The sequence below is a fragment of the Trachemys scripta genome, chromosome 4 (assembly GCF_013100865.1).
Source record: "Trachemys scripta elegans isolate TJP31775 chromosome 4, CAS_Tse_1.0, whole genome shotgun sequence".
Classification (NCBI taxonomy): domain Eukaryota; kingdom Metazoa; phylum Chordata; order Testudines; family Emydidae; genus Trachemys; species Trachemys scripta.
The window spans coordinates 68,594,289-68,620,893 of NC_048301.1; the positions used below are offsets into that span (position 1 = coordinate 68,594,289).

A 26,605-nucleotide genomic window follows, 5' to 3' on the forward strand; every position below is an offset into this window, starting at 1 on the left:
TTTTCCCTGCTTATCTATTTTTTAAAAATTATTATTAAATATTCTTGATACTTGCCCTCTTTCATCTGACATTTCTAGAACAGGTATGTTAAAGTGAATTTTGGAAAGGACTGAATTCCACTTTTATGATGGAACATATTTAAACTCAGTATTACATACGATCTTCAGCTGTCTGTGGATTTCCCATGCATGTCAATGTGAGGTTTGATCAAAGATCAAATGTAGACTATGGCCTGTCTAGTTTAAAAAAAAAAAAAAAAAAAAAAAAAACACACTTAAATACATTAGTCTCTGTTAAATCACGTTTAGCATTGGTCAGTGGAAAAATATTCTCACCTTTAGAAACAATGCTATTTCTGCAGTGTTTCTCACCCTTCCCCATCCTCCTCTCTCTTTCTTTCCCACTTCCATATCAGTGTGTGTATGTGTGTCGCATTTTTCCTTTCTTCATTCTGCATTTACGTCACTGCAGCAACTGCAGCCCCCACTGAGCTTCACTCACACCCCATTCCCCACCCCCTGACAGGATGATCTGCAATGAAAGTTAGTGCTTATATGCAACTGATCATCGTCCAAGTTAGATATTAATATTAATAGAGGCAGTGGAATTCATACTTCTCAGTGCAATTATTTCAGACCATCTGTAGACTCAAAGAGAACACTGCATCAGTTTGCACTAATTTCAAACATCTGCAAGGTTAACCTGACAACCATGGGGGCTAAAACCTTACTGTGACACTTCCTGGAAGTACCCAGAGTTGTGAGGCATTTTGCTACCACCTGTCCCTGCCATGGGTCAGCTCCCTACTCCACCGGCCACTGGCAATATGAGCACTCCCTTCTAGGCCTTGCTCTCTCTCTACAGGTTAGTGATTAGTGTGCGCCTATCCTCAAGCCTTCCAAGCGTCTCCCTGGAGTGTTCAGTCCCTGGTCTACTGGACACTTGCAGTGTTCAGAGATTTGCTGCTTCCAAAAAAAAAAAAAAAAAAAAAAAAAAAGTACATCCCATCTTACCAGTTCTGCCTCAGATCACTGCTCCACTTAACACGCAGCACTTAGATTTGTTTTTTAGTGAAATCAAGTATAAGTTTATTAATAAAGCATAGAGATTCAAGTAATAGCAAGTAGAAGCATTGGAAACAGTTACATATAAAACAAAGTCATAGCATGCATTCTAGACCTAGACTTAATTAACAAGATACCCTCCTGTCTTGCAGAATATTGCTCTCCCCAAATCTTTGCAACATTTCATAGCCAGATTAGTTGTGACCCTCCTTTCATGAGACAGACAAGCTGTCAGCTTGCCTCCTAGGTGAAGGATCCTGTGCGTTTCCTTGTACCCAGATATAGACCCTAACAATCCTTTGTCAATCTCCTCTCTTGCCAATACGCAAATAGGCCTATATTGTGATGCATACAATACATAGAAATGACCAGACAAGGAGATAGGTTAATTAATTAATATATGGAAAAATACCTATCTCCTAGAACTGGAAGGGACCTTGAAAGGTCATTGAGTCCAATCCCCTGCCTTCACTAGCAGGACCAAGTACTGTCCCTGACAGTTTTTTAGTTGTTGTTTTTTGCCCCCAATCCCTAAATGGCTCCCTCAAGGATTGAGCTCACAATCCTGAGCTAACCCTCCCCCGCTGCTGCCTCCTGACTGAAAGGAAATTTCTGAGGTATGTGACCTGCCTTAATGCCAAGATCCTAAGAACACAGATTTTAATATCGATACAGACACCTTAAATATTATCTGTACATACATTTCACAATGATTGTGTCAACCAGTGGGCTATTGGCTCTCAGTGGAGACTGCACATGCCACTCTTTGGTGAACAATTATGCACATATCTGACCCATAGATCCCTGTAAACCCATATGCACCCCCTGTGGTACCAAGAAGTACCTGGATCACACTTTTTCCTTTTCCTTTTTTCTTTTAAACGAAAGCTTGAGATGCTGGAGATCTGAGTTGCAAATACACATACTTCAGATGCTGAAGAGTCAGGCCACCTGAAATACATCAACGGTGGCACATCCAGCACACAGGCCGAATTCCTGAAACCTCTTATCTAGAAGATCTAAGCAGGTCATTTTTATTTCTCTCCTGTATTCAAAAGATTCATTTAGTGAACCTCTGCGTCCCAAAAGTTTCCCTGCTAACTCCAGAAACTAATATGCAAAAGGAAAAAAAATTGGACATATAGTTTTTTAGTTGCAAACTTTATTACATATTATGAGGCAATGTCCAGTGGATAGATCAGAATGTCACAGACTATGCACTTTAGTTTCCCCATTTGCAAAATAGCTCCCTATCTCACAGAGCTGTTCTGATGCTTAATTAATTTACACTTGGAAAACATTTTAAGGCTGTGTGATGAAATGCGTTAGAGAAACTGAAAGTATTATTTTAGAACATATACTTCTTACCTTTCAGCACCAAATGCAGACTCTGTGTCAATGTATATGACAGCCCCATCTAGTCCTCCCATGCTGATAGGCAGAGTAGCCAGTACACTCATCATAAGACAAAACTGAGTTTTGCCACAACCCGATGGGCCAGTTACCTAAAAAGAAAAGTATTCATATAAACTAGGGGTATTACACTCATTGGGAGAAAGGGCCTAATTCCATTTTGAATTATGGTCCATGGGCCAGAATAAGCAGTTAGGACTCCATGCACCCCTCTTCAATTTACAACACAGTTCCCACTGATATCAATGAGGAGTTTGCACAAAGATTAGGTATAGCCTTTATGTGGTAACTAAATTTGTCAGTTTTCATTTGTTCATTATTGTCATATTCAGTATCACTCGGTAAGAAAATACACTAAGCTTTCGGACCAGTGGTATTCCTGCCTTTTGTTTCACTTCCTTCCCATCTTCCTTTTTCTATTTCTCTCCCTCTGCTGTGTCACTGTGAGTCTCTTATGTTCTTCCCTCTGCATTGCCTTCCCTGCAGCAACTCCCAGTTCTCTCCTCAATGGGTTTCATTCCTATCCCCTTTCCAGCTGTTAAAATAATCAGCAACAAAATAATTACTGCTGTTACTGAAGTTACTGAGCTTTAGAACTGACATTCCAGTGAGATTATAAAGGGAGTCAAGGTGTTCACAACCAGAGTCACTGTTTCAGATAGACATCACTAGATCAGTTACACTCAGGTCACATTTGGAAGCCACTACATATGTACATCAAGCAGCCTGTATCTGGTCAAAGGGCTATATGTTTGACACTCCTGGTCAGGGCCAGCTCTGGCTTTTTTGCTGCCCCAAGCAAAAAAAACCAACAGGGGGAGGAGTGGGGGGGGAGGAGAAGAGAGAGAAGGGGAGCGGCCAGGGCTTCCTTCAGCAGGGCGCTCGCCGCGCCGCCTGCCTGGAGGGCTCCACGCCGCTCCGGTCGACAGGGAGGGAAGGACGCGGGCTGCCCTGCCGGGCTTGCTGCAGACCTGGCACCGGCTGGGGCAGACGGAGTGCACAGCCCGCTCCCAGCAGGGTGCTCTCCTCCTCCGCGCCGCCAGCCCCTACAGGGCGGCCGGAGCAGCGAACCAAAAAAAGGATTGGAGGGAAGCCGCCCCTTAGAATCTGCCGCCCCAAGCACGAGCTTGCTCGGCTAGTGCCTGGAGCCGGCCCTGCTCCTGGTCTAAAGAAATAGGGATGAATAATAGGTTAAAATCAATAAATTTGATTTTTTGGATAAAAATCAATTTAAAAAAATATCAAAAAAAGGACTTTTTTTATTTAAATTGAATTTTTTTGATAAAATGCTTTTTGAGGAAAAAACCTATCTATAGATAGTTTTAATTAAGATACTTTACAGCTCAAAGATATCTCATCATGGAATAGGGATTATAAATTCTAATTCTACAGTATGAGACACTATATTCATGTAATGTTTAAGAAAAGTTTTGTAAATGAGTTCCAATAGTTCATGGATTAGGGACCAAATCTTATGGAGTTCCAGGGATTTCTGTATAGATTATTTAGGTTAATCTTTCTATCTAGCCAATGGGACTCAGTGCTCAGTCTAGAAGATACCATCACAGATGCTTAGTTTTGCAGTTCTCAAACTGTGGATTTGTCTCTCCAGAGATAACATGCTTGTTAACAGCAAAAATGTTTTAAAATAATATAGAGAGGTGAGAAATAACAGACCTCAACCCTATTGTCCCTCTGCAAATTTGTGTACACTGAGTCAATCCCTTACCTCTCTCTAAAAGTGCAAAGTTTCAAAAAGTTCAATGAATAGAAGATTGTTGAGGCTGGAATAGATCTGGACAAGGAGAAGTCTGGAGATAAATGTGAGAAGCGAGAGACAGGCAGTAGAAACAAAAGTGGAACTGTTTGAGCAGCATATTCCAGAAGTCTTGAGGTCTTTCTGAGTGTAGCCTTCATTGATTTGAGATCTACCATACCATTCTCTCACTAGAAGGGAAAACCTATAATGGCAGCAGGCCGTAAAAGAGACCCGGTTTGGGAATATCTTAATGAAGTTCCTCTACCTGCGGGTAAGACAGGCATGCATGCAAAATGCAAATAGTGCAACAAAGAAATGTAAGGCCTGGTTGCCCAAATGAAAAAACATCATGAGAAGTGAACATGCAGGATCTTCAGGTTGGTAAACTTCTTTATTTCTTTATTTCATACTTCTTTCTTAAGGACTGCCTGTCTTCCTTCTGGACTACTCTTGAATTCTCATGTTTGAGCAAAAAAATATAGTTGTTACTCTATGGTACTAGCATTTTAGATGCAGTTGTGATAAAAAATGAATAGCTGAAATAGGCAGATCTTCCTTTTACAATTTCACCATTAAATTAGTACTGAGTGTCAGTGAATGCAAGGAGTAATACTAAATGAGCAGTATGGTAACAATAATGAAATAACTGCATTAACTTATTTTGTTTAGGAGAATCCTTCCTCAACATACAGGAGTCTGAAGACTATTCACCTTCAAGATCACCATCATTTTCTATAGTTTCAGAGTTATCTGCCAATGATAGTGTTTCAGTCACATCATGTATGTCACACAGCCACAGTATATCACCTGTAGCAAAAAGAAAAAAAATCTCCATCATCCAGAAGAAGCTACACATAGATAAATTTGTGATAAGAACCAGCAGATACAAAAAGAGGTAATTAATGAAAAAATTGCCCGGTTTGTTTATGCAACAAACTCTCCTTTCCGTATGATTGAGAACCCACACTTCATTAACATGGTTCAGTCATTAAGACCAGGATACAGTCTACCCAACAGAGCAGATGTCGCAGGCAAATTGCTGGATAAAGTGTATGAAAGAGAAATTGAGCAGTGTGCAAAAGGTCTAAAGGGTAAAATTGTTAACCTGAGTCTTGATGAGTGGAGCAATGTCTACAATGATCCTGTTGTATGTGCTTGTGTGACAACAGAAGAAGGGAATGTCTTCCTTACAGAAACAATTGATACATCAGGAAATGCGCACACAGAAGAATAATCACAAGTAGCAGCAGAAAAAGCTATAACAAACTGTAAAAAAAAAATTCAAATGTCTAGTACCCAGCTTAATCACAGACAATGCTGCAAATGTATCCAAGATGAGAAGAAGTTTAGAAGAGTGTGAAGAGAGTCCCAACCTAATAACATATGGTAGCAGTGCTCATTTGATGCACTTCCTAGCCAAAGACGTCAGTGTTCCAGAAAAAAAGGCTAACATTGTTGAAATTGCAAAATACTTCCGTGACAACCACTTTGCAGCAGCTGCTCTGAAAAAAGTGGGAGGAACCAAGCTAACTCTCCCACAAGATGTGCGATGGAACTCAGTAGTGGACTGTTTTGAGCACTATATCAAGAACTGGCCTAATCCAATGACAGTTTGTGAACAAAATCGTGAAAAAAATAGATGGCCCTGTCACAGCCAAAGTTCTTAACATTGGGCTTAAGAGAAATGTTGAACAAATGCTGAGTACCCTGAAGCCTATTTCTGTAGCCTTGAACAAAATGCAGGGAAATAACTGTTTTATTGTTGACCCTGTTGAAATTTGGAAGGAACTGAGTCAGATCTTAAAAAGAGAAATATGCAATGATAGAGTTAAATTACAAGCATTAAAAAAAAACAGATGGGACAAGCACTATCTCCAACTCATTTTCTTGCAAATATTCTCAATACTCGGTACCAGGGTCAAACCTTAACTGCTGAAGAAGAAGAGTTGGCTATGACATGGAGATCCAGCAATCATCCCTCCATAATGCCAACTATAATAAACTTCAGAGCTAAGGGTGAACCATTCAAGAAATACATGTTTGCTGATGATGTTTTAAAGTAAGTCACATCAGTGGACTGGTGGAAGTCACTTAAGCACTTGGATTCAGAGACTGTTGAAGTGATAATCTGACTTTTAACAACAGTAGCTTCTTCTGCCGGTGCAGAAAGAATATTTTTTTCCTTCGGAATAATTCATTCCGAACTGAGAAATCGTTGGGGACCTGAAAAAGCAGGAAAGCTTGTTTTCCTTTTCCAGCTTATGAACAAACAGGAAAATGAAGGTGAAGGTGATTAGCTACAGAAGGCAATAATTTAAGTTTCTCCTGTTGACCTGGCTGACTGTCAATTTAGTTAAATGAAATTTTTTTTTAATTATTTAAAAACAATTTTAACAAAAACAAACCTGATTTTAAAAAACTTGAATGTTTAACTAAATTCAAAAATTCATATGTTTGTTTTGTTAAAATATTATATGCTTGCTGTTAAAGAAAAAAATCCAGAATATATAACGTTGTTTTAGTTAAATAAAACAATTTAAATGTCTGTCTGGTGATGTTATTCTCCTAATACAGCATGGCAAGAAAATCCTCCAAATATTCATGATTAACCTTTTGAATTGGAGATATTTATGAAGTCATTGGGAGGTGAACTATCTGCTTCAATTACCTTTGGTAAGTGAAATAACCGAACAATCATTAATTTTCTGATACAGTTGTAAAACTAATCTAAAAAGTTTTCAAAATAAATCACTTTAAAAATGTAGAGTGTGTACCTTCTAAAAATGAAACCTACATCTATCTCTGAGTTGTGAAGAATATGTATTAAGGTTATAACAATCAACAAGAATGCACTTTTATGTAGAAATCCATGATTAAATCGAGTCTTCCTGACTATCCACCCTGGTTAAAATTGTACACACAGCATGGTCTGGTGGTCTGAACACGGTACTCAGAGTCAGGAAGAACAATAGGGTTCCCCTTCCCTCATCTGCCCCTGACTCGCTCTGTGATTTTAGGCAAGTCACTTAACCTTTCTGTGCTTCAGTTTCACCCATTTAAATTGGGATAATTACCCACTTCTGTAAATCACTTTGAGAACCTTAGAAAGTGCCAGAGTATTTTTTTATAAAAAAATAGTAATATTAATAAATTGATTTGTTCAGTTTGTGCTGCATTTGTTATGTCACTAGTGCTAAGCTCCCAGATCAGTAGCATTTCAATGCGTACACCATTCAAACAGCCTCACCAGCCTGTTATACGTTAGAAACTAAGTTCAAATGATGGTCTATTTACCATGAATCAGCCAGGAGCCTGAAGAATGCATATATTTTGCATAAAATGATTCCAGCATGCAGGTTCCAGGATACAATGCTACAATTTGATCTGAGTGAAAGACCACCGGGATGAAGAGGCAGCATTATATGCTGGGACCTCTAGTCTCAGGGAGCATGATCTTCATATTGAAGATAACTTGGCAGTAGGCTGTCCTATGCCTGCAGCAGACCTTAAAGAGATCATAAAGAAATGCTGGGTCTTACTGTTGGATAATTGTAATTGGTTTGAAATAAAATGCCTAACATGACTTCCCATTTGGCAAATACCACAACTACCAAAACCAAGACTTCAACATTCAGAAAAAACCCAACCAGATACACCAAAAGTATTTTTATAATCATCCAGAAATGCACACAAACTCTATTATCAATGCAAAAACCACGGGGTCCCTAAATACACTACCAGCCCCATTTTAAGCAGTGTCATGACTTAGAAAAAACAAGAAACTTGCAGAAAAATACCTTGGGATCAGGTTGGGTAAAAATTGATGTTTTTTTAAAAATCAGATTTATTTTATTTTAATTGGATTTTTTTATTGTTATTTAAATCGTAATACATTTTTCTTTTTAAAAAATTAATGTTTTAAAAAAATTTAATGACATTCCCATTTAATACAAAATATGTGAAGGCCTAAATTTAGTATAATCTCTTAACACGTTTAAATAAAAAATAAATATGCTCGATCCATGAGCTTCTATCAAAAACTTTAGGTAAAGGCTGCTTTTCTATACAAGAGAAAGAATCAAGGGAAAAACATGAAACTTTTGAGGTCAAGCTTTGTAAATATGGCACAATATGTTGCGTGCTTTAAGGGCTTGATCCTGTGGATTGTGCTACTGGGTGCAAGAGATTGGCAAAATCATCCAGGAGATGCCATCATCTATCTCATCAGGATCATCCCCACCTGAGTAGTCTCATACTCCTATTTCATAGCTTCTCCCTACTTGAGCTCTGATTGGCTCGTTTCTCAAATTACGTATTTTATGACTCCATCCATCATTCACCATTTTCTAACATACTAAAATATACAATTAATAAGAATCTGAAAATATTAAACTATATAATTGCTTAAATAAATGTATATAGTTATAGTGTACGCTCCTACATAGCAAAAAGATTTAACAAATATAGTCTAGCAGTTCTATGTTGTTGTAAATCAACAGGTTATAATGGTTATATTAACCAATGAGAATGCATCTTTCTTTAGAAAATAACTGAAGTACAAAAGGAAAAATTAACTAAAATTGATTTAAATCAAGGCTTTCTGCTTGATGATTTAAATTGCTGATTTAACTGAGTCTGCAAGCCAGGGTAACTTACCCATTCAAGCCTTGACTTGAGGGACACACATTGACCATTACTAGTTTAGGAGCAGGCTCTATGTTCAGTGAATGAGGGATAAGAGTCATCCATATATCGATGGGATTAGTAGCCCCTTGCCAGTATGTGTCTAAACTGCCAATTATCATATTGGCCAGGGCTGCCACTTTTTTTTTTTTTAAGTGAAAAACTGTTTACATTATGGCAGGGCCAATGCACCTCTTCCAGACAGAGAAAGTCAAATAACCCTGCCAGAAGTTTCTGACTGAATGGGGATGGGAAGAGGAACCTCATTCCCCTGTTAAGTTACTGTGTTTAGATAACTCTGTGGACAGGAGACAAGGAAAGGAGCTCATGAAAGTGTTTGCAGTTTGAGCCTTTCCTGGAAGATGCATGAGAATTGATATCATTTATTTCTTTAGTTACTCAGGTAGTCAATCCAGGAGAGAAAGTCTGGATATCTACAGACAGGTCTGAAAAACAATGATCTAAAACAACATTCTAAAGGAAAATAAACAGGGAAATTATAACGATCTAAAGGATTTATACAGGGTTCAAAATTGCAACTGGACAGCTTGAGGGATTTGATATGAGGGTACACTATCTTCCCTGGTTGAATCCAGCCCAGATAAGTACTGAGTACAAATTATTGCCATTTTATAGATGTTTGGAGGCCTCTGTAAAATGAATTGGCAGATCTCAGTCCAGTTCCTAGTTTGCCATTTTCCGAATCACAATCAGCATCACCACAACTGCAGCTGAAATAAAGATGCTAATGACTGAATGGGCTGTGAAGACTGAATTCCCCTCATCCCTAAAGCTGGTCCTTCCAGGTCAAGGCTGAAGTCTGTTAGAGCAATGTGAAGAAGCTTGTAGTGCTATTTCTTATGAAGTATCTGTTCTGTGGATAAACAACCGCCTTCTCTCCCCAAGGATGGCAATCTTTCACTTTTTGCCAGTACCACATTCACTTAATAGGTATTTAAGTGGGATGTAAAATAATTCAAAACCATTCCACACTAGTTTTTTAGCAAACTGTCAGAGTAATAGAAATGGGACGAAATTTAATAGTGCAAAGTGCAAGGTCATGCACTTAGGGACTAACAAGAATTTTTGCTATAAATTGGGGACTTATCAGTTGGAAGAGAGAGAAGAGGAGAAAGACCAGAGTGTATTGCTTGATCACAGCATGACCAATGTGATGTAGAAATGAAAAAGGCTAATGAAGTCCTAGGATGTATCAGGCGAGGTATTTCTAGGAGAAATAGGGAAGTGTTAGTACCATTATACAAGGCACTGGTGAGACTTCATCTGGAATACTGTGTGCAATTCTGGTCTCCCACATATAAGAAAGATGAATTGAAACTGGAAAAGGTACAGAGAAGGGTTTTTAAGATTATCCAAGGATTGGAAAAACCTACCTTATGAGAGAAGACTCAATGAGTTTGGCTTGTTTAGCCTAACCAAAAGAAGACTGAGGGGAGATATGATTCTCTCTATAAATATATCAGAGGGATAAATACCAGGGACGGAGAGGAGCTAAATTAAGCACCAATGTGGACACAAGAACAAATAGATATAAACTGGCCATCAACAAGTTTAGGCTTGAAATTAGACAAAGGTTTCTAACCATCAGAGGAGTAAAGTTATGGAACAGCCTTCCAAGGTGGAGCAGAGGGGGCAAAAAACCTAATTGGCTTCAAGACTGAGCTTGGTAAGTTTATGGAGGGGTGGGATGATTAGACTGCCTACAATGACATGTAGCCAATCTGTGACTGCTAGCAGCAAGTATCTCCAATGACTGGTGATGAGTAAGGCTACGATTTTATCATGGACATTTTTAGTAAAAGTCACGGACAGATCACGGGCAAGTAACAAAAATTCACAGAAGCTGTGACGTGTCCCTGATTTTTACTAAAAATGTCCATGACAAAAAGGGGGAGGGAGGAGGGTCCAGCACCATGCCCTGCAGTGGTTGGGAGGGACCCCCATCTGTGGTGGCTGGGGAGCTGCGGGGGATCCCATGCCACCCAGGGAGCTCTGGGGGATTCCCCCCAAGGCAGGGGAGCTGCGGGGGTCTCTTGCCACCCATGGCAGGAGGGGAGCTGCATGGGGGATTCTCCCCCACACCTCCCGTGGTGGCTGGGGAGCTTCTGGGGGATTCCTCCCACCTCCATTGCCCACAGTGGCTGGGGAGCTGCCAGGGGTCCCCAGCACCTGCAGGAACTGGGGAGCTCTGGGGTATTCCCTCCGCACCCGCGGGGACTGGGGAGCTGTGGCAGATTCCTACCACTCCAGGCTGCCACTCCACGCGGCAGGGGTACCCCGAAACTCCCGATCACCAGGGGATGTGGGGGTAGCCTGCAGCTTCCAGCCGCAGCGGGTTGAAGTCACGGAGGTCTGTGGAAGTAATGGATTCTGTGACTTCCACAACCTCCATGACCAAATTGCAGCCTTAGTGTTGAGAAACTACACGGGGAGGGCTCTGAGCTACAACAGAGAATTATTTCCTGAGTCTCTGGCTGGTGGATCTTGCCCACATGATCGGGATCCAACGACTGCCATATTTGCCGTCAGGAAGGAATTTTTCCTCCAGGGTCATATTGGCAGAGATCTTGGGGGGTTTTCACCTTCCTCTGCAGCATGGGGCACAGATCACTTGCACGTTTAAACTAGTTTAAATGGTGGATTCTCTGTAACTTGAAATCTTTAAATCATGATTTGAGGGGGAGGGATAGCTCAGTGGTTTGAGCATTGGCCTGCTAAACCCAAGGTTGTGAGTTCAATCCTTGAGGGGGCCACTTAGGAATCTAGGGCAAAATGAGTACTTGGTCCTGCTAGTGAAGGCAGGGGGCTGGACTCGATGACCTTTCAAGGTCCCTTCCAGTTCTAGGAGATAGGAGGACTTCAGTAACTCAGCCAGAGGTTGTGGGTCTATTACAGGAGTGGGTGGGTGAGGTTCTGTGGCCTGCGATGTGCAGGAGATCAAACTAGATGCTCATGATGGCCTTCCCCCCTTAAAGTCCATGAGTTTGTCTTTTTTTAAGTTTGGTTTTGAAATCAAGAGTCTGCCCTGATAATAGAGATTTCAGAACTACAACAGTGTTTAATGTGTCTGTACTTTTAAAAAAATACACTTTTCTTTTTCAGTACATTATATGTTATTTTCCCAGGCACATCTGAACAGGGGGTTGGGGGGGGGGGGGGGGGGGGTGGGGTTTTTGGGGGGGGGGGGGAAGGGGGAAGTGAGGTCTTAAGTAGTTAATTCTCCTTCAGCGTTACCCAGGGGATTAAACATTCAAATAGCCATGAACAAATTTTTCCTCAAACAATTTGGTCAAAAGTTCTGATATTTGACCACTAAATGTCAGTTATGATTTAATTTCTAACCTAAACCCCACCAGTGATTTGGAGAAAAGGGTCAGAGCCAGAACAGTGTAAGTCATTTGCCTCTGGCACTCAAAAAGCAAGGACAAGATTTGGCTGTAGAAGATACCACTGAAATCCTCTCATGATTCATGTATTCAAATTCCAAATTTCAAACCACCATTGCTGTTGCATAGCATAAGAGGAATGGGAAGAGAAAACAGCAAAATCTTTAGCCACACCAACTGGGAAGCACATGCTCCAAGAAACATGCTTTGTGAGGACTTCTCCCAAGCTTGAACGAACTGTCTAAAAGCAAAAGTATCTCAAGTACAACATTCAGGTCAACTGTGCCGTGGCCCAAGAAGTTCAAGTATGTGGCTCACAGGGATAGAGGAGGCTCAGATCAGAGAGATTACAGGTTGCAGGATCACTTGACTTAAGACAGAGTACTGTAGACCGGAACCTGAACTCTTTGTAAGATACACCTCCAGAATGAAGCAGCAGCAATAGAATGCGGATAGACTTAGATGAACACCTATATTGGCACTAAATGAAGAGTTGCAGTCTTGCCAACTCTTGAGATTTTGTTGAAAGTCTCGTGATATCTGGTGTTTTTCTTAAAGTCCCAGGTCTTGCAGTCAAGTGATTCAGTGAAAATTTCAGCTTTTGCTGTTTTGGGGAGTGGTTTTTTTTTAAGTAAGGTTTTACTATGCTTGTGAAGAAAAGCCTGAAAAAGTGACCCAAATTCTCCCTAAAGATTCAAAACCCAGAAGGCAAATAAAAAGGACCCCATATTTTCTTTCATAAATTTCATGATTTTCTGGGGCCTGACTTGTGATTTTTTTTAAAGTTTAGGAGTGGCAGTACTGACAACGTAATATAATTACCCTGGAGCAACAAGGCAGCCAAGGCCAGCTTACTGCTGTAAAGCAGATTCCAAGTGCAAATCCAGACTCAGCCAATAGGTGTCTCTTTTGCAGACATGTACTTCAGTACGTCATTTAGTCAGTAATATAATGCATAGATTTAATGTACTGTAAGTACCTGTATTAGGGCATTAGGCATTGTGATAATTAACACAACTGGAAAGTGGCCCTAAAGATCTACAAGACATTTAAATAATTTTCCAAAACTGTACATCTGTATTCATGTCCAGAAGAGCATTCTCCGAGCCCACCTTAGAAAACTTATGCCTTTGGCACAAAATGGACCCATCATTTCCTATAGCAGCAGCACTTTGTACATTTAGATAAAGGCCAGAAATGAATATCAATGACTTCTGGTCCTAAATTCTATAACTCTGTGACGTAAAATTCATAACTTAGTCTCTTAACTCAGGCAACACTCCCATTGACTCAGTAGCCACCACTTGTCTTTAATCTCTTTCTTGAGCAAGGTCAAAGATAGTAGCTAGCCAATTCCAGCAAAACCTAACCTCTGCCAATATCTAAAAGCCCTCATTCAGGTGAAGGTCTGGCAAGGAGAATGTATTGGAATGACAGTCACTTTATGGCTGAGGGCAAAAGACAAGCATCCAAGATAATGCTATTAAATCTATCAGCAGCCTTTTATACTGATCATGAGGTACTGCTAACTCACCTACAGGAACTCAACGTGGTGTACAGAGTCACATTAAACTGTTTTTGCTCATTCCTCTTAGACAGATCCCAGAACCACGACAGGTATTTTTTCCTTATCCCTGAGTGCTCACTTATACAGTCCTTCATAGCTCACTCCTGTCACCTCTCATTCACAATGGAGATTGGGAGATACCAGTGGCTCCAGTGTCATCAATAATCTGATAAAAGGTAGCTCTGCAATCTCCTTCTCAAACATTTATAGTGTTGTTATCACCAACTGTCCCAGTGTCTGGAAGAAACTAAAATCTGTATGAAAAGCATTAATTTAACCCAGGTGAGCAACTACGGTTACTGCTAGACAGAGAGAAGTATTTTCAGGAATTAAGTGCTCATCCTCTATTGAGGGCATCTGCATAGTCTCAAGATCCTATCTGACTCTGTGCTGGTCCTATCTGCCCAAAGAGCAACTGTTTCATCTTTAGCCAGCCATGAAACATTGCCCTTTTCCCCTAATGCAGGCTAAGCCACAGTGCTGATCACTTTCAGCCTGGATTGTGCAACATGACCCCCTTATGGCCAGCTATCAACACAGGTATCAAAACCCACATCGGAAAAAACCTTCATTAATTCATTGAGGGACAAAATAAATTCACAAGATACCCTCTTAAGCAGCTCTTTGGAGATAAACTGTACATCCTTCTACACCTGGAGCAGAAAGAAAACAGGTCTCTTTCATGTCTCTCGGGTCATAGCCCCAACCCTGTTATATAAGCATTTACTGAAGCAGAAACCACTATAGTTTAAGTTGCAATACTGCTTTCATTCCAGCCTGTTTTTACTTATTACTTTCATGCTTCAAAGGTGATTTCTTCTTAAGTTTGAGCAAAAACAGTTCAGTCATATTGAATTATGAAGAGTGGAAAAATATACTTTTCCCTGTGATAAAAGAATTTTTGCAGTCTTCTTATTTGTACAGCTCTACAACCACAATGTCTGAGTTTAAAGTTGAAATTTGACATGGAAATGGTCCTTACTGAGTGGAGGTGACTGTCAGTGATCCAGAGAAAATTGGTTTGGACTTGACTGAGCTCTGAGCATTTGAAAATTACATACGAGTAGTAGGGTTTTTAACTTATTTCAAGTGCATCAAATCTAGTCAAATATATTGTGGGTTCCTATGCAATTTAAAGTGCTTAGGAGGCCTCCCTTAGCATCTCTGCAGCTTAAAAAAATGCAAGGGTTGAAGGAGGGCTCCTACACATTTTGTGAGGTGTGCAGGGGTTGAAGAGAGCAGGCATTTGGATACTTCAGTGATGAGCACAGCATAAGAAGGTAGATGGATCTTGAGCAACTTGTAATCTGTCTATTGAAGATATTTATGGGTTGAGGCAAGAACATAAGAATGGCCCTACTGGGTCAGACCAAAGGTCCATCTAGCCCAGTATCCTGTCTTCCGACAGTGGCCAGTGCCAGGTGCCCCAGAGGGAATGAACAGAACAGGTGATCATCAAGTGATCCATCCCCTGTCACTCATTCCCAGCTTCTGGCAAACAGAGGCTAGGGACACCATTCCCACCTGTCCTGGCTAACAGCCATTGATGGACCTATCCTCCATGAATTTAGCTAGTTCTTTTCTCAACCCTATTATGGTCTTGGCCTTCACAACATCCTTTGGCAAGGAGTTCCACAGGTTGACTGTGTGTTGTGTGAAGAAATACTTCCTTTTATTTGTTTTAAATCTGCTGCCTATTAATTTCATTTGGTGACCCCTAGTTCTTGTGTTATGAGAAGTAGTAAACAACACTTCCTTATCTACTTTCTCTACTCCAGTCATGATTTTACCTCAATCATATCTCCCCTTAGCTGTCTCTTTTCCAAGCTGAAAAGTCCCAATCTTATTAATCTCTCCTCATACAGAAGCCGTTTTTGTTGCCCATTTCTGAACCTTTTCCAATTCCAATACATCTTTTTTGTGGGGCGACCACATCTGCATGCAGTATTCAAGATGTGGGTGTACCATGGATTTATATAAAGGCAACATGATATTTTCAGTCCTATTATCTATCCCTTTCTTAATTATTCCCAGCATTCTGTTCGCTTTTTTGACTGCCGCTGTACATTGAGTGGATGTTTTCAGAGAACAAAATCACTAGAAGTGCTTACCTCAGCCCCTGAATGATTCAAAAGGTACAAAAAGTTTAAGGGAGGAATTTGAGTGCACCTTATATTGCCAAATTCTGTCATTATACATTACTACAACAACACTACAAATTTCAAATTATAGAATTTATATCAATTATTGGCAACTTTTTGCAAGACAGCATAGTTTCTAAGTACTGGATAATGACGTTCTATTTTAAAACACAGACAGGAAATGCCATGCAAAAAACTATGTTAAGAAAACTTTAAAGTTAAACTTAAAAGTCAGAAAGTGACAAAGTTAAGGATTTACATGCAACTTTAATTCTGTCCTGTTGTGTATACACATTACAATCCAGTCTTTAATTACACTATCACATATATTTTTCAAATAATAAAGTTATACAATTTTTTTACAGCCTTAGATACACATGATCCTTCTTGTAAAAATATTTTTCATCCCTGCATTCTTACACTTCTGTTTGTTGTAGTGGTCCATTATATCTTTAGTAACTTAGATAGGTAAACTAAGGTAGGCAGAGAACGAGTGACTTGCCAAGGTCACATGGCAAGTCAATGTCAGATTAGGAATAAAATCATGATTTCCAGTCTTGTGCTCTAACCAATAGACAGTGCTATGGTCCTATTCTATCATGTTACAAAATTACATTTGACAAACTGCTTACAAAATTTAACTTTCCTCACTGGAAAGTGTCAGTCAGTGGTGCATTCATATTAAAAAATGTGAAGTGATGATCATTTATGATCATTAGGAAATTTTCGAACAGCCATTTAAGCAGAAAAGATAATCGCAAATCTCTCTTAAATCTTTTTGTCCTACCTACCTTTAAAAGTGGAAGCAAAATATATTTAACATACTGTATGAGTGGAGAAGAATCCCACGTACATGTTTTAGACTGAAAACTCTTTTGGTCAAGAACTGTCATTTATTATACATTTAGATAGTGCCCAAATGGACCCCCCACTAAAGGTTATGGCCTTTAGGCGCTACTGCAGTAAAAACTGTAAATATTAATTTTACCTCTGTGAGGGATCCACAGGCCACTCCACCATGCAGGGCTTTATCCAAACCATCTAGGGTAGTGGAGAAGAAGGCTGAGGATGGATTGATAGCCCTTTTCATTTTCATCTCATAAGCCTATAACAGCAAAAATTAACCAAAAAACACTTTTTCAGAGGGCAAGAGAAATTTCTGACATTTGCTCTCCAACAATCTAGCATTATTTAATACCTGGCCTACAAGTTTCCTGTACAAATCCTAAACTATATTCTCATCCTTCCCTGTGTTCTTTCTCCACCTGAGCCTCCACCACACTTTAAATCTACTTAGTGGTGTCTGCATTTAAGAAGTTTATTGTATACACTTAGGTTTTTGCAGTCTAGCTTTGACCTTTTCTCCCACATCACAATGTCAAATTATAAAAATCACTTTACAATAACTTTTCAAAAGTGAAGTTTTTTTTTCCCCTGGCCAACACGTGCTGCTTTTGATCTGCCTAACTACTACTTATGAACAAGGAAATACTAACTCTGTGGTCAGCAGAACTGTGCAAAACATTCACAGTGAAACCCAAAACCAAGAATTTGGCTGATTTTGAACTTGGCATCTCAAAACCATTCAAGTTCATTGAAAGGTTCATTAAGATTTGTAAACTGTTTGAACAAGTCTGGGTCAATACCAAAGCCTAGCATAGCTTTTGGGTTTTGTGAGCCTGATCTAGTGAGTACAGCACCAGACTGGCAGTCAGGAAATTTGGGTTCTCCTTCCAGCTGACTTAAGATATGAGGCCAGTCACTCACCCTTTTTTATGCCTCAATTTCCCCAAATACTGGGCAGCAGGCTTAACCAGTTAATATTTGAAAAGAATTTGGAGATGCTCAGCCAAAAGGTGCTAGAGAGTGGAACTGTACAAAGTATATGAAAAACATCTGTTTTGATCTTTTCAGGGCACAAAACACCACAAAGCAAAACTGGCTCCAGCGATATCCTGATAGATTTGGGTTCAGATTAAGTGGAAAAAGGAATGCACGGAGTGATAAGGGATTTGCACACATTTTATCATAAGTACAAAATTAGTCTTTTTTTTAAACTGACATTTTACACTAGCTGTGGATCTGCCTCATATAGATTTTAATGTAAAAAGAGATCATTATGATAATCTAATCTGACTTCCTGCATAACATAGGCCATAGAATTTCATCCAATAATTCCTGTACTGAATCTAAGAAATTGTGGTTTTGCTAACATATCTTTTAGAAATACATTCGGTCTTGATTTAAAAACTCCAAGTGAAAAGAATTTACCACATCCCTTAGTCTGTTCAATGTTAAAAATTTTCCATCTTATTTCCCCTTTGAATTTTTCTGACTTAAACTCCAGCCACTGGATCTTGTTATGCTTTTGCAAGCTCAATTAGAGTTTTCTAATATCAGATATCTTCTCTCTTTATAGGTGCTTCTTGGCCACAATCAAATCACCTCTTAACTTTCCCTTTGATGAACTCAATAGATTCAGCTCCTTAAGTTTCCCATTCTGAGTGGAATTTTCCAGACCTCAAACCATTTTTGTTACTCTTTTCTAAATCCTCTCCAATTTTTCAATATCTTTGGACACAGAACTCTAGTAGTACATCTGTATAGAACAGGGGCGGGCAAACTACAGCCCAGGGGCCGCATCCGGCCCTCCAGACGTTTTAATCCGGCCTCAAGCTCCCATTGGGGAGCGCGGTCCGGGACTTGCCCCGCTCTCGCACTCCAGGCAGGGAGTGGGGTCAGGGGCTTGCCCCACTCCGCGCGGCTCCTGGAAGCAGCAGCATGTCCCCCCTCCTTCTCCTACGTATAGGGGCAATCAGGGGGCTCTGCCTGCTGCTCTTGCCCCAAGCGCCGCCCCCGCAGCTTCCATTGGCCGGGAACCACAGCCAATGGGAACTACAGGGGCGGCGCCTGCGGACAGGGCAGTGCATAGAGCTGCCTGGCCGTGCCTCCGCATAGGAGGCAGAGGGAGGACATGCTGCTGCTTCTGGGAGCTGCTTGAGGTAAGCACCCCCTGGAGCCTGCACCCCTGATCCCCTCCCATGCCCCAACCCGCTGCCCCAGTCCTGATCCCCCTCCAACCCTCCGAAACCCTCAGTCCCACCCCAGAGCCCGCACCCCCAGCCAGAGCCCTCCCCCCCTCCTGCACCCCAACCCCCAAGTTCATGAGCATTCATGGCCCGCCATACAGTTTCCATACCCAGATGTGGCCCTTGGGCCAAAAAGTTTGCCCACCCCTGGTATGGAACAATGTTGAGACCACTATCACCTTCTTACCCACACTCAATATTTGTTTTTTCATTTAAGGATCACGCTAGCCACAGCATCACACTGTGAGTTCCTGTTCAGTTGCTTATCCACCATGACACCAAATCCTTTGCAGAACCACTGTTTGACAAAATACACCCCAGACTTGTTGATAAAAATACTCAATAAGGATGGTCTGAGAACCAGTCCCTATGGGACCCCACTAGAAAGACCCTCACCACTTGATGATTCCTAGTTAACAGCTATCCATTGAGATTTATCAGCCAGTTTTAATCCATTTAATATGTGCTATGTTGATTTTGCATAATGTTATTTTTTTAATCTGAATTTTATGTGACACCAAGTTCATTATATTAGTAGTTACCTTTCACAAGGTTGCAAGTGTGGTTGATAAACAACTATTTCATTTTCATTTGACAAGACCTGTTTTTCAAGAATACATGCAGATTGGCATTAATTATATTTCCTTTCTTTGCTGATAGAGTCCCATATCAGCCACTGCATTATGTTTTCCTAGGATCAAGGTCAGGCCAGCCAGGTCAGCCCATTTAACTTTTGAATACTGGCACAACATTCAGAGGGGTAGCCGTGTTAGTCTGAATCTGTAAAAAGCAACAGAGGGTCCTGTGGCACCTTTAAGACTAGCAGAAGTATTGGAAGCATAAGCTTTCATGGGTAAGAACCTCACTTCTTTACTTGCATCTGAAGAAGTGAGGTTCTTACCCACGAAAGCTTATGCTCCCAATACTTCTGTTAGTCTTAAAGGTGCCACAGGACCCTCTGTTGCTTGGCACAACATTGGATTTCTTCCAGTCCTCTGGAACTTCCCCAGTTGCCCAAGATTTATTACCCAAGATTTATTAAAAATTCACATTGATTATCTGGAGAGCTCCTTGGCCAACTCTTAAACTGCAGTGAACGTTACCTAGACCTGCACTGTCTTGACACCCAGTTTTCTCTGCCCCATCTCCCCCTCCTGCCACAAGCAGGCTACTATCATTAGCATCTTTTCTTTATGGCTGGGAGGACAACAATAGTCTAATTCAGACTTATTCTCTTACAGTAGCCACAAGAATCCAGTCAACAGCAGTGCAGCCCACACCTCCTGTCTCCCTCCCTCCACTCCCACCAACTCTAACACTAGATGCATCACTTTCATGCCACTCCACATTCCCATTTGCCTAGAATGAGAGAATACGAAATTCTCCAAAATGAGCAGAATATAGCTTTAATGATCACACTGCTCTTTGGCACTAACATTACTTTCTAAAAAACAGTTTCTATGGGCACTGATGTTCCTACCCTTCACCTACACTAATCAATGGCACTTTCAGTTGTAAGGCTCAGATTGGAAGCAATTTCTTTGATATTCTCAGAGGTAGGAAAGAATTTCTTATCTTCTTGAGTGGCTCTCAGCATACATGTGTCACTTGTAGGAGTGCTACTTATATCCTATTGTAATAACCTGAGCAACCTGCTTAAGCACTAAAACGCATAGCTGAACTCACTGTATTCTGACAAGAAAGAGATTTTCTTTTTATATACACATCTGAACTGAGAAATTCATTGTCTTTTGGATCTGAATTTAGCAATGAACACAGGCATAGCCTGACTTGATCCTTATAATGGAATTCCACTGTTTACATCTTGGATGGCACGCCATCTCATTTTATTTGCAACAAACCTATACTACACTATACCTTGATAGGTAAAAAGAAAAGTGACTGTAGTCAGATTTCATAACAGGATCACCACAAGGATACTTACAGTCTGCATTTTGGGAGCACAAGCTAAGCTGACTTTGCAAAGAAGTTTCTGTACATTCCAATAACTTTGCCCGGTCACTTTCATTAACTCCAAGAGTGAAAGACACAGAAAGTCCTGAAAGATGATTAAAAGGAACAGAGTTCAATCTGGGGATTGAAGGGGGGAAAAGAGATTACATTCGTTTAATATATTTATAAACAATCAGTTCATATTCCAAATTCCCCCATGGTGCAATTCCACTCAAGACAATAGAATTATACAAGGCATTAATTTTGCCTCACATTTTAAAGGGCTGGGTGGGAGTGGGGAGAGCGGAAAAAATTAAATATTCAATTGTCATATTGGGGTGGGATGAAACAATATTGCCTTTCTCACAAGCCTCTGTCCTTAACTGAAAAATGATCACAGACCACATCAAACAATGTCTCATTTTCTAATTATCAGACTTAGGGCCAGATCCTACAATTGGATTCATGTCAGAGGACTGCAGCCTCTGCACAGAGACCCTGGCTCTGCTTAAGGATCCATTCATACAAACATTTGCAGGATCTAGCCCTGAATCACCCTGTATTGGACAAAGTCACCAAATTAACAATTCTGGTTTGAGAAGAGAATGAGAAAACATCACTACTAGTTTCAGTTTAATATGACCATCTTCACTTCCTGTTGTATTGTGCTGCTGTATTTGGTTAAACATTTGTCTTGCTCCACCCAAGTGGCAGCTGAATTTCATTGGTGACAGAAGTGATCTCTACATTACTTTAGGATCTTTGGGATGAAAGGCTCTATATAAATGTAAAGTATGAACCTGTTGGGAAGTTATATTTCTGCACACATTCAAGACTACACCTTTACAAGGCAGCAGGCCATTCAAGTGTCAGAGACTCATAACCCAACATAAAATAAATCTCTATATCTATTAAGCGAAAGTCTCACCCGACAGGTAGTGATCTGATGCCGACTCAGCCTGTCACAAAGTTCCTGAGATAACCCTGCTCTTCTTAATTTCTTAGTGGCCATGTTCCCACATCTGGTGAACAGAAAAAACAATCACAGTACAGCAAAACAAATCTAGAAAAGCTGTTTGCAATACCAACACAAACAATACCAGCACAAAAACACAAACACACACTCTACTCTAAAGAATGGGAACATATCACACATTACAAATCTTTGTACTATTGGAGTGTGTAAGTGGTCACAGAGCAACTCCTGTTAAATAACAATTACCCATAAATAGCAAAATGCAAGGCCATGCACCTAGGAACAAAGAAAGCAGGTCATGCATACATGATTACTGACTCCATTCTGGGAAGCAGTGACTGAGATTTTGGGGGTCATAGCAGATAATCATCTGAGCATGAGTTCCCACTGCAACACTGTGACTAAAAGGACTAATGCAATCCTTGGATGTATAAGTAGGGTAATATCAAGTAGAAGTAGAGAATATCTGGCAATGGTGCAACCGCTACTGGAATAGTGTGTCCACAATTCAAGGTTGCTGAGAAATTAGAGAGGTCAGAAAAGAGGCACGAGAATGATTAAAGGATGAGAAAACATACCTCAGTGAGAGATTTAAGGCACTTGATCTATTTAGCTTATCTAAGAGAAAGTTAAGGAGTGACTTGATCAAAGTCTGTAAGTACCTAAATGGGGAACAGAAATTTGATAATAGAGGCTCTTCAATCTTGCAGGCAAAAGGTATAGCACAATCCAATAGCTGAAAGTTGAAACTAGACAAATTCAGGCTAGAAATAAGGTGCATGTTTTTAACAGTGAGGGTAATTAACCATTAGAACATCTTTCCAGGGGTTGTGGTGGATTCTTTATTGCTTGCAATTTTTAAATCCGTATCAGCTGTTTTTCTAAAAGATATGGTCTAGTTCAGCCATAGCTATTGAACTCGAAGAAGGAATTAAAGGAAGTCCTATGACCTGTGTTATGCACCTCAGACTTGAAGATAACAATGGCCCAGCCTTTAAATCTAGTAATTAGCTGGGATATTACAACTGTGCCATTTTTCATGTTCTTCTAATCTCTCAACCAGGGGATAAAAGATACCAGTATGCCTGGCAACTGAAAAGCAGATGTAACAGATCGTATAAAGCATCTATACACATTTGTCTTCCTATCTACACATATATTCAATCATTTTGTTCTTTCACACATAATATCCTGAGGATATTCCCTGTGGGTTCGTAACGAGGATTTCAAAGAGACTGGCTCTTCTGAATGTCTCTCAGGTATCACTGATCTTGGTGCCTGGTGGGTCAAGCCACAGGGTTATGTTAGTGTTGTGTGAATACTCATGCAGTGCAGAAATCATCAGTGGAGTTCATTGTTATGTATATCACTATAGAGTCTCAGAGCTCACAACATATATCTTTGTCATTTGGCTGCATCAAAATGTTATTGTTGAAGTGCTAAATTTCTCCTGCAGCCACAGAGGAGATATATACATCTTTACATGTTCAGTGTCCTGCCAAGAAAGCAGTAAGTGTCCTGGAGATTGAGAAGTGAAGGTTGATTGTAGAATAGGATTTGCAGGATGTTAAAAGGACAGTCATGAAAAGGATCAAATTAGTAAATAATTTTTCGTTTTAATATAACATCCACACACTCAGCTCATAGCTCTAGAGTAGCAACTGGCTCTCATGTATCTCACATACTGCTATTGCAAAACCCATGTGTCTGATCAGATCTTCTGTTACTCTGCTTTGTTTCAGGAAGAGAAGAAAACAATTAGACACAGAAATGCTACCCATAACCCTTGGCACACAATATGGCACCAGGCAAAGGGACAAGAGCTACTTCCAAAGCAGCCTGGAAGAAAAAAAGAATGAAACAGATTAGCAGGGAAACAAGGAGGAAGGAAAATACTGATAGGGAGGTCCAGAAAGCCAAGAGATCCTGAAAATTCATTGCCATGTTTGCCTTGCGACATTAGGGCTTCATCTACAGGACCCATAATTCATCACTGATGCAGTTCCTACAGTAGAACCTGTAGACAGGACTCAAGTGTTACTTCCAGCCTGTTATTTAACCCTACTCAGATGATGCTATGGTACAAAAATAACACTTGAGGCTATGGCTACACTACAGCGCTTAAAGCGACACAGCTGTGCCACTGTAGTACTGTTACAGCAGATACTCTAAAGCCAACAGGAGAGTTCTCCCACTGACTTGTTTACTCCAGCCACTGAGAGGAGCTGGAGCTATGTCCATGGGAGAAGTGCTCCTGCAGACATAGTGCTATCCACACCAGCACTTAGGTCATGTAATTTACATCACTCAGGGGGGAGGGTAACTCATACCGAGGTAAGATGTAATGTGTACATGGCCTCAGTTTAATCCCAGTTTCCACCAGCGGGGCTGCACCGATAGTGAATTACAGGTCCTAATGCTGCCAGTGCAGACAGGGTTTATGGCGCGGATTCTGCAAGTGCATCTATGGGGATCATCCTCCAGCTGTTACCTCTCCTTTGTGAATGACCCCAGGGGGGAGAGGCCTCCCTACCTACCCCCCACTTCTTGCATGGCCCAGAAGGCGGTAATGAGCAAGTCGCTCCCAGGGCCGCCCAAAGGATTCAGGGGGCCTGGGGCAAAGCAATTTCAGGGGCCCCTTCCATTAAAAAAAAAAAGTTGCAATACTATATTCTGGTGGGGGCTCCTGAGGGACTTGGGGCAAATTGTCCCACTTGTCCCTCCCCCCCCGTCCGCCACCTGGGCAGCCCTGGTCGCTCCACATACACACACCAGCGCCCCCAGGAGAATGGGCTGTGGGGGGGTCGCCCCTCATTCTGCCCTGACCCCACTTCCCCCGTGGGATAGTGCGGGAATGTCCCTCCCACACACTGCAGGGCGCCCCGCTGCCTTCCCGGGTTGCCCATGTCCCGCCCGGCGACTGCTGGCTCCAGCCCCCTCCTCCTGCCCTGGGGCCGCCGAGCCCCTCCCCCGGGCTCCGCCATCCAACCGCCACAACGGCCCCGCGCCCTGACCTGGCAACTTTTTCAAAGTCTCCCACTTCCCCGAGCAAGAGGTGGAGCCACAGAGCAACATCGAGGGCAGCGATTGGCCCGTTACCCTAAGCCACCGACCAATAAGCTGCAGCGCTATGGCTCAGCCAAGCGCGAGGCGTGCTGGGAGTTGTAGTTCTCTGGGGAGGCTCGCACAGTGAGCGGCGGCCCGCCCCCCAGCCCGTTCTCCTCTGGGTGTATGAGGTGTGCAAGGGTTTTGCTCCCTGCAGTGCATCTAGAGTGCTGGCAGCTGTCCCCCTTGGCTTGTTTTCAAGGGATGGAAGAGAAGAGAATTCCTCATCCCCATAATTTCTTGGCTGTGGTTGTGTATGTACAAGCACGTGATGGTTTGAAGCTGCCCAGAGGCTCAGAATGTTAGAAGTCCAGGGACCAGCTAAAGTCACTTTCCTTGTAGAGACTGGTCCAAAGGCAGAGCTCAAACTACATATACAGGAAAAATGGAGGTACTTTTAAAATGGTGATTACTATTACTTAGCATTAATATACTTCTTTAATCTCAAATTGCTTTATAAAGGTGGGTAAGCATTATTTCCATATTCTGATGGGGGAGACTGAGATGTACAGAGTTTGAAAGATTGTTTGCTGAAGGTGAAGCCACTGGTGCAATTTCAAATTATAAATGCATATAAAATAATCATCATGGTACAAACCAGTTAGCAGGTAGCTGTCTCCACCTGTAGCAAATTCTTGCATTGTAATTCTAAAGAGTGTTCCCTTCTTGAGAAGGAGGGAACCTAATGGCAGAGTAACCCATTCACAAGTATTCAAATTCATTACAACATGCGGGGAGAAAGCTTTACATTAATCTGCTTATGAGGAAATTGTCAGATCAACCTTCAGGGAATTCTGGAAACACCCACAAAGAAATTATTCAAATAATGGAAGCAAAGCCAAAGGTTGCCTTCAAGGACCAAGGCAGGGTTGGATTTTAACTGATTACACAATATTAAAGTAGAACTGCAAACAGAAAGAGGAATTATGCTTCAGATTACGCTAACCACTAACTGTCCTAGGATCCAGCTCTCTGGAGTTTAAAAAGAAATGAGATTCACTCCACAATCGGCTAAGTGATTTGTCATCATTTGACTCTCATAAAAAAACAGTATGGTAACATAATTGATGGAAATCTCCATCAAGTTCAAGATTATTTGGTCAAAATCCTAAATGATTGGGAACAGAATTCAGAGCCCAGACATGGGTCACAAATAAAAATAATTTGGTTGGTCTCTAATTAGTCCTCATTTGTCCATTTCACAAAGCCACTGCAGAATTTCATATTACTGGCATCTTCTGTTCAGAAAAAGCAATATGAAAAAAGATCTAGTAGTGTGCTAGAAAATATCCTGTTCAAATCCATTTGGATAATCACATTGTATTGACTTAAGTTCTCCTTGCAGTTCAGTTGCCAAAGTTAGTCTTTACTGCGTTCCCCCTTAAAAACATGCATATCGTTGCTGAGGCAGAATGGCTGCCGTGCCCTACCCTAGAGTTCCTGCATT

General features: G+C 41.1%; 1 protein-coding gene across 9 annotated transcripts in view; it reads right to left on the bottom strand.

Moving 5' to 3' along the window:
* The window catches only part of RAD51B (RAD51 paralog B), a 599,509-nt gene extending 574,385 nt beyond the window's left edge, over positions 1-25,124 (bottom strand). For 4 of the 9 annotated variants that reach the window (XM_034769348.1, XM_034769343.1, XM_034769351.1 and 1 more), the window contains exons 1-5: positions 25,068-25,124; positions 22,006-22,099; positions 21,070-21,183; positions 17,024-17,140; positions 2,434-2,570 (exon numbers count right to left, since the gene is read on the bottom strand). In XM_034769348.1, coding sequence (XP_034625239.1) covers positions 2,434-2,570; positions 17,024-17,140; positions 21,070-21,183; positions 22,006-22,089 — 452 coding nt within the window. In that variant the 5' untranslated portion in view covers positions 22,090-22,099; positions 25,068-25,124. Of the gene's footprint in view, positions 1-2,433; positions 2,571-7,531; positions 7,743-17,023; positions 17,141-17,802; positions 17,980-21,069; positions 21,216-22,005; positions 22,100-23,738; positions 23,893-24,383; positions 24,518-25,067 lie in introns of those variants that run through there. The other 5 variants (XM_034769344.1, XM_034769347.1, XM_034769345.1 and 2 more) reach the window with 5 other exon arrangements.
* Positions 25,125-26,605: the final 1,481 nt, after the last annotated feature.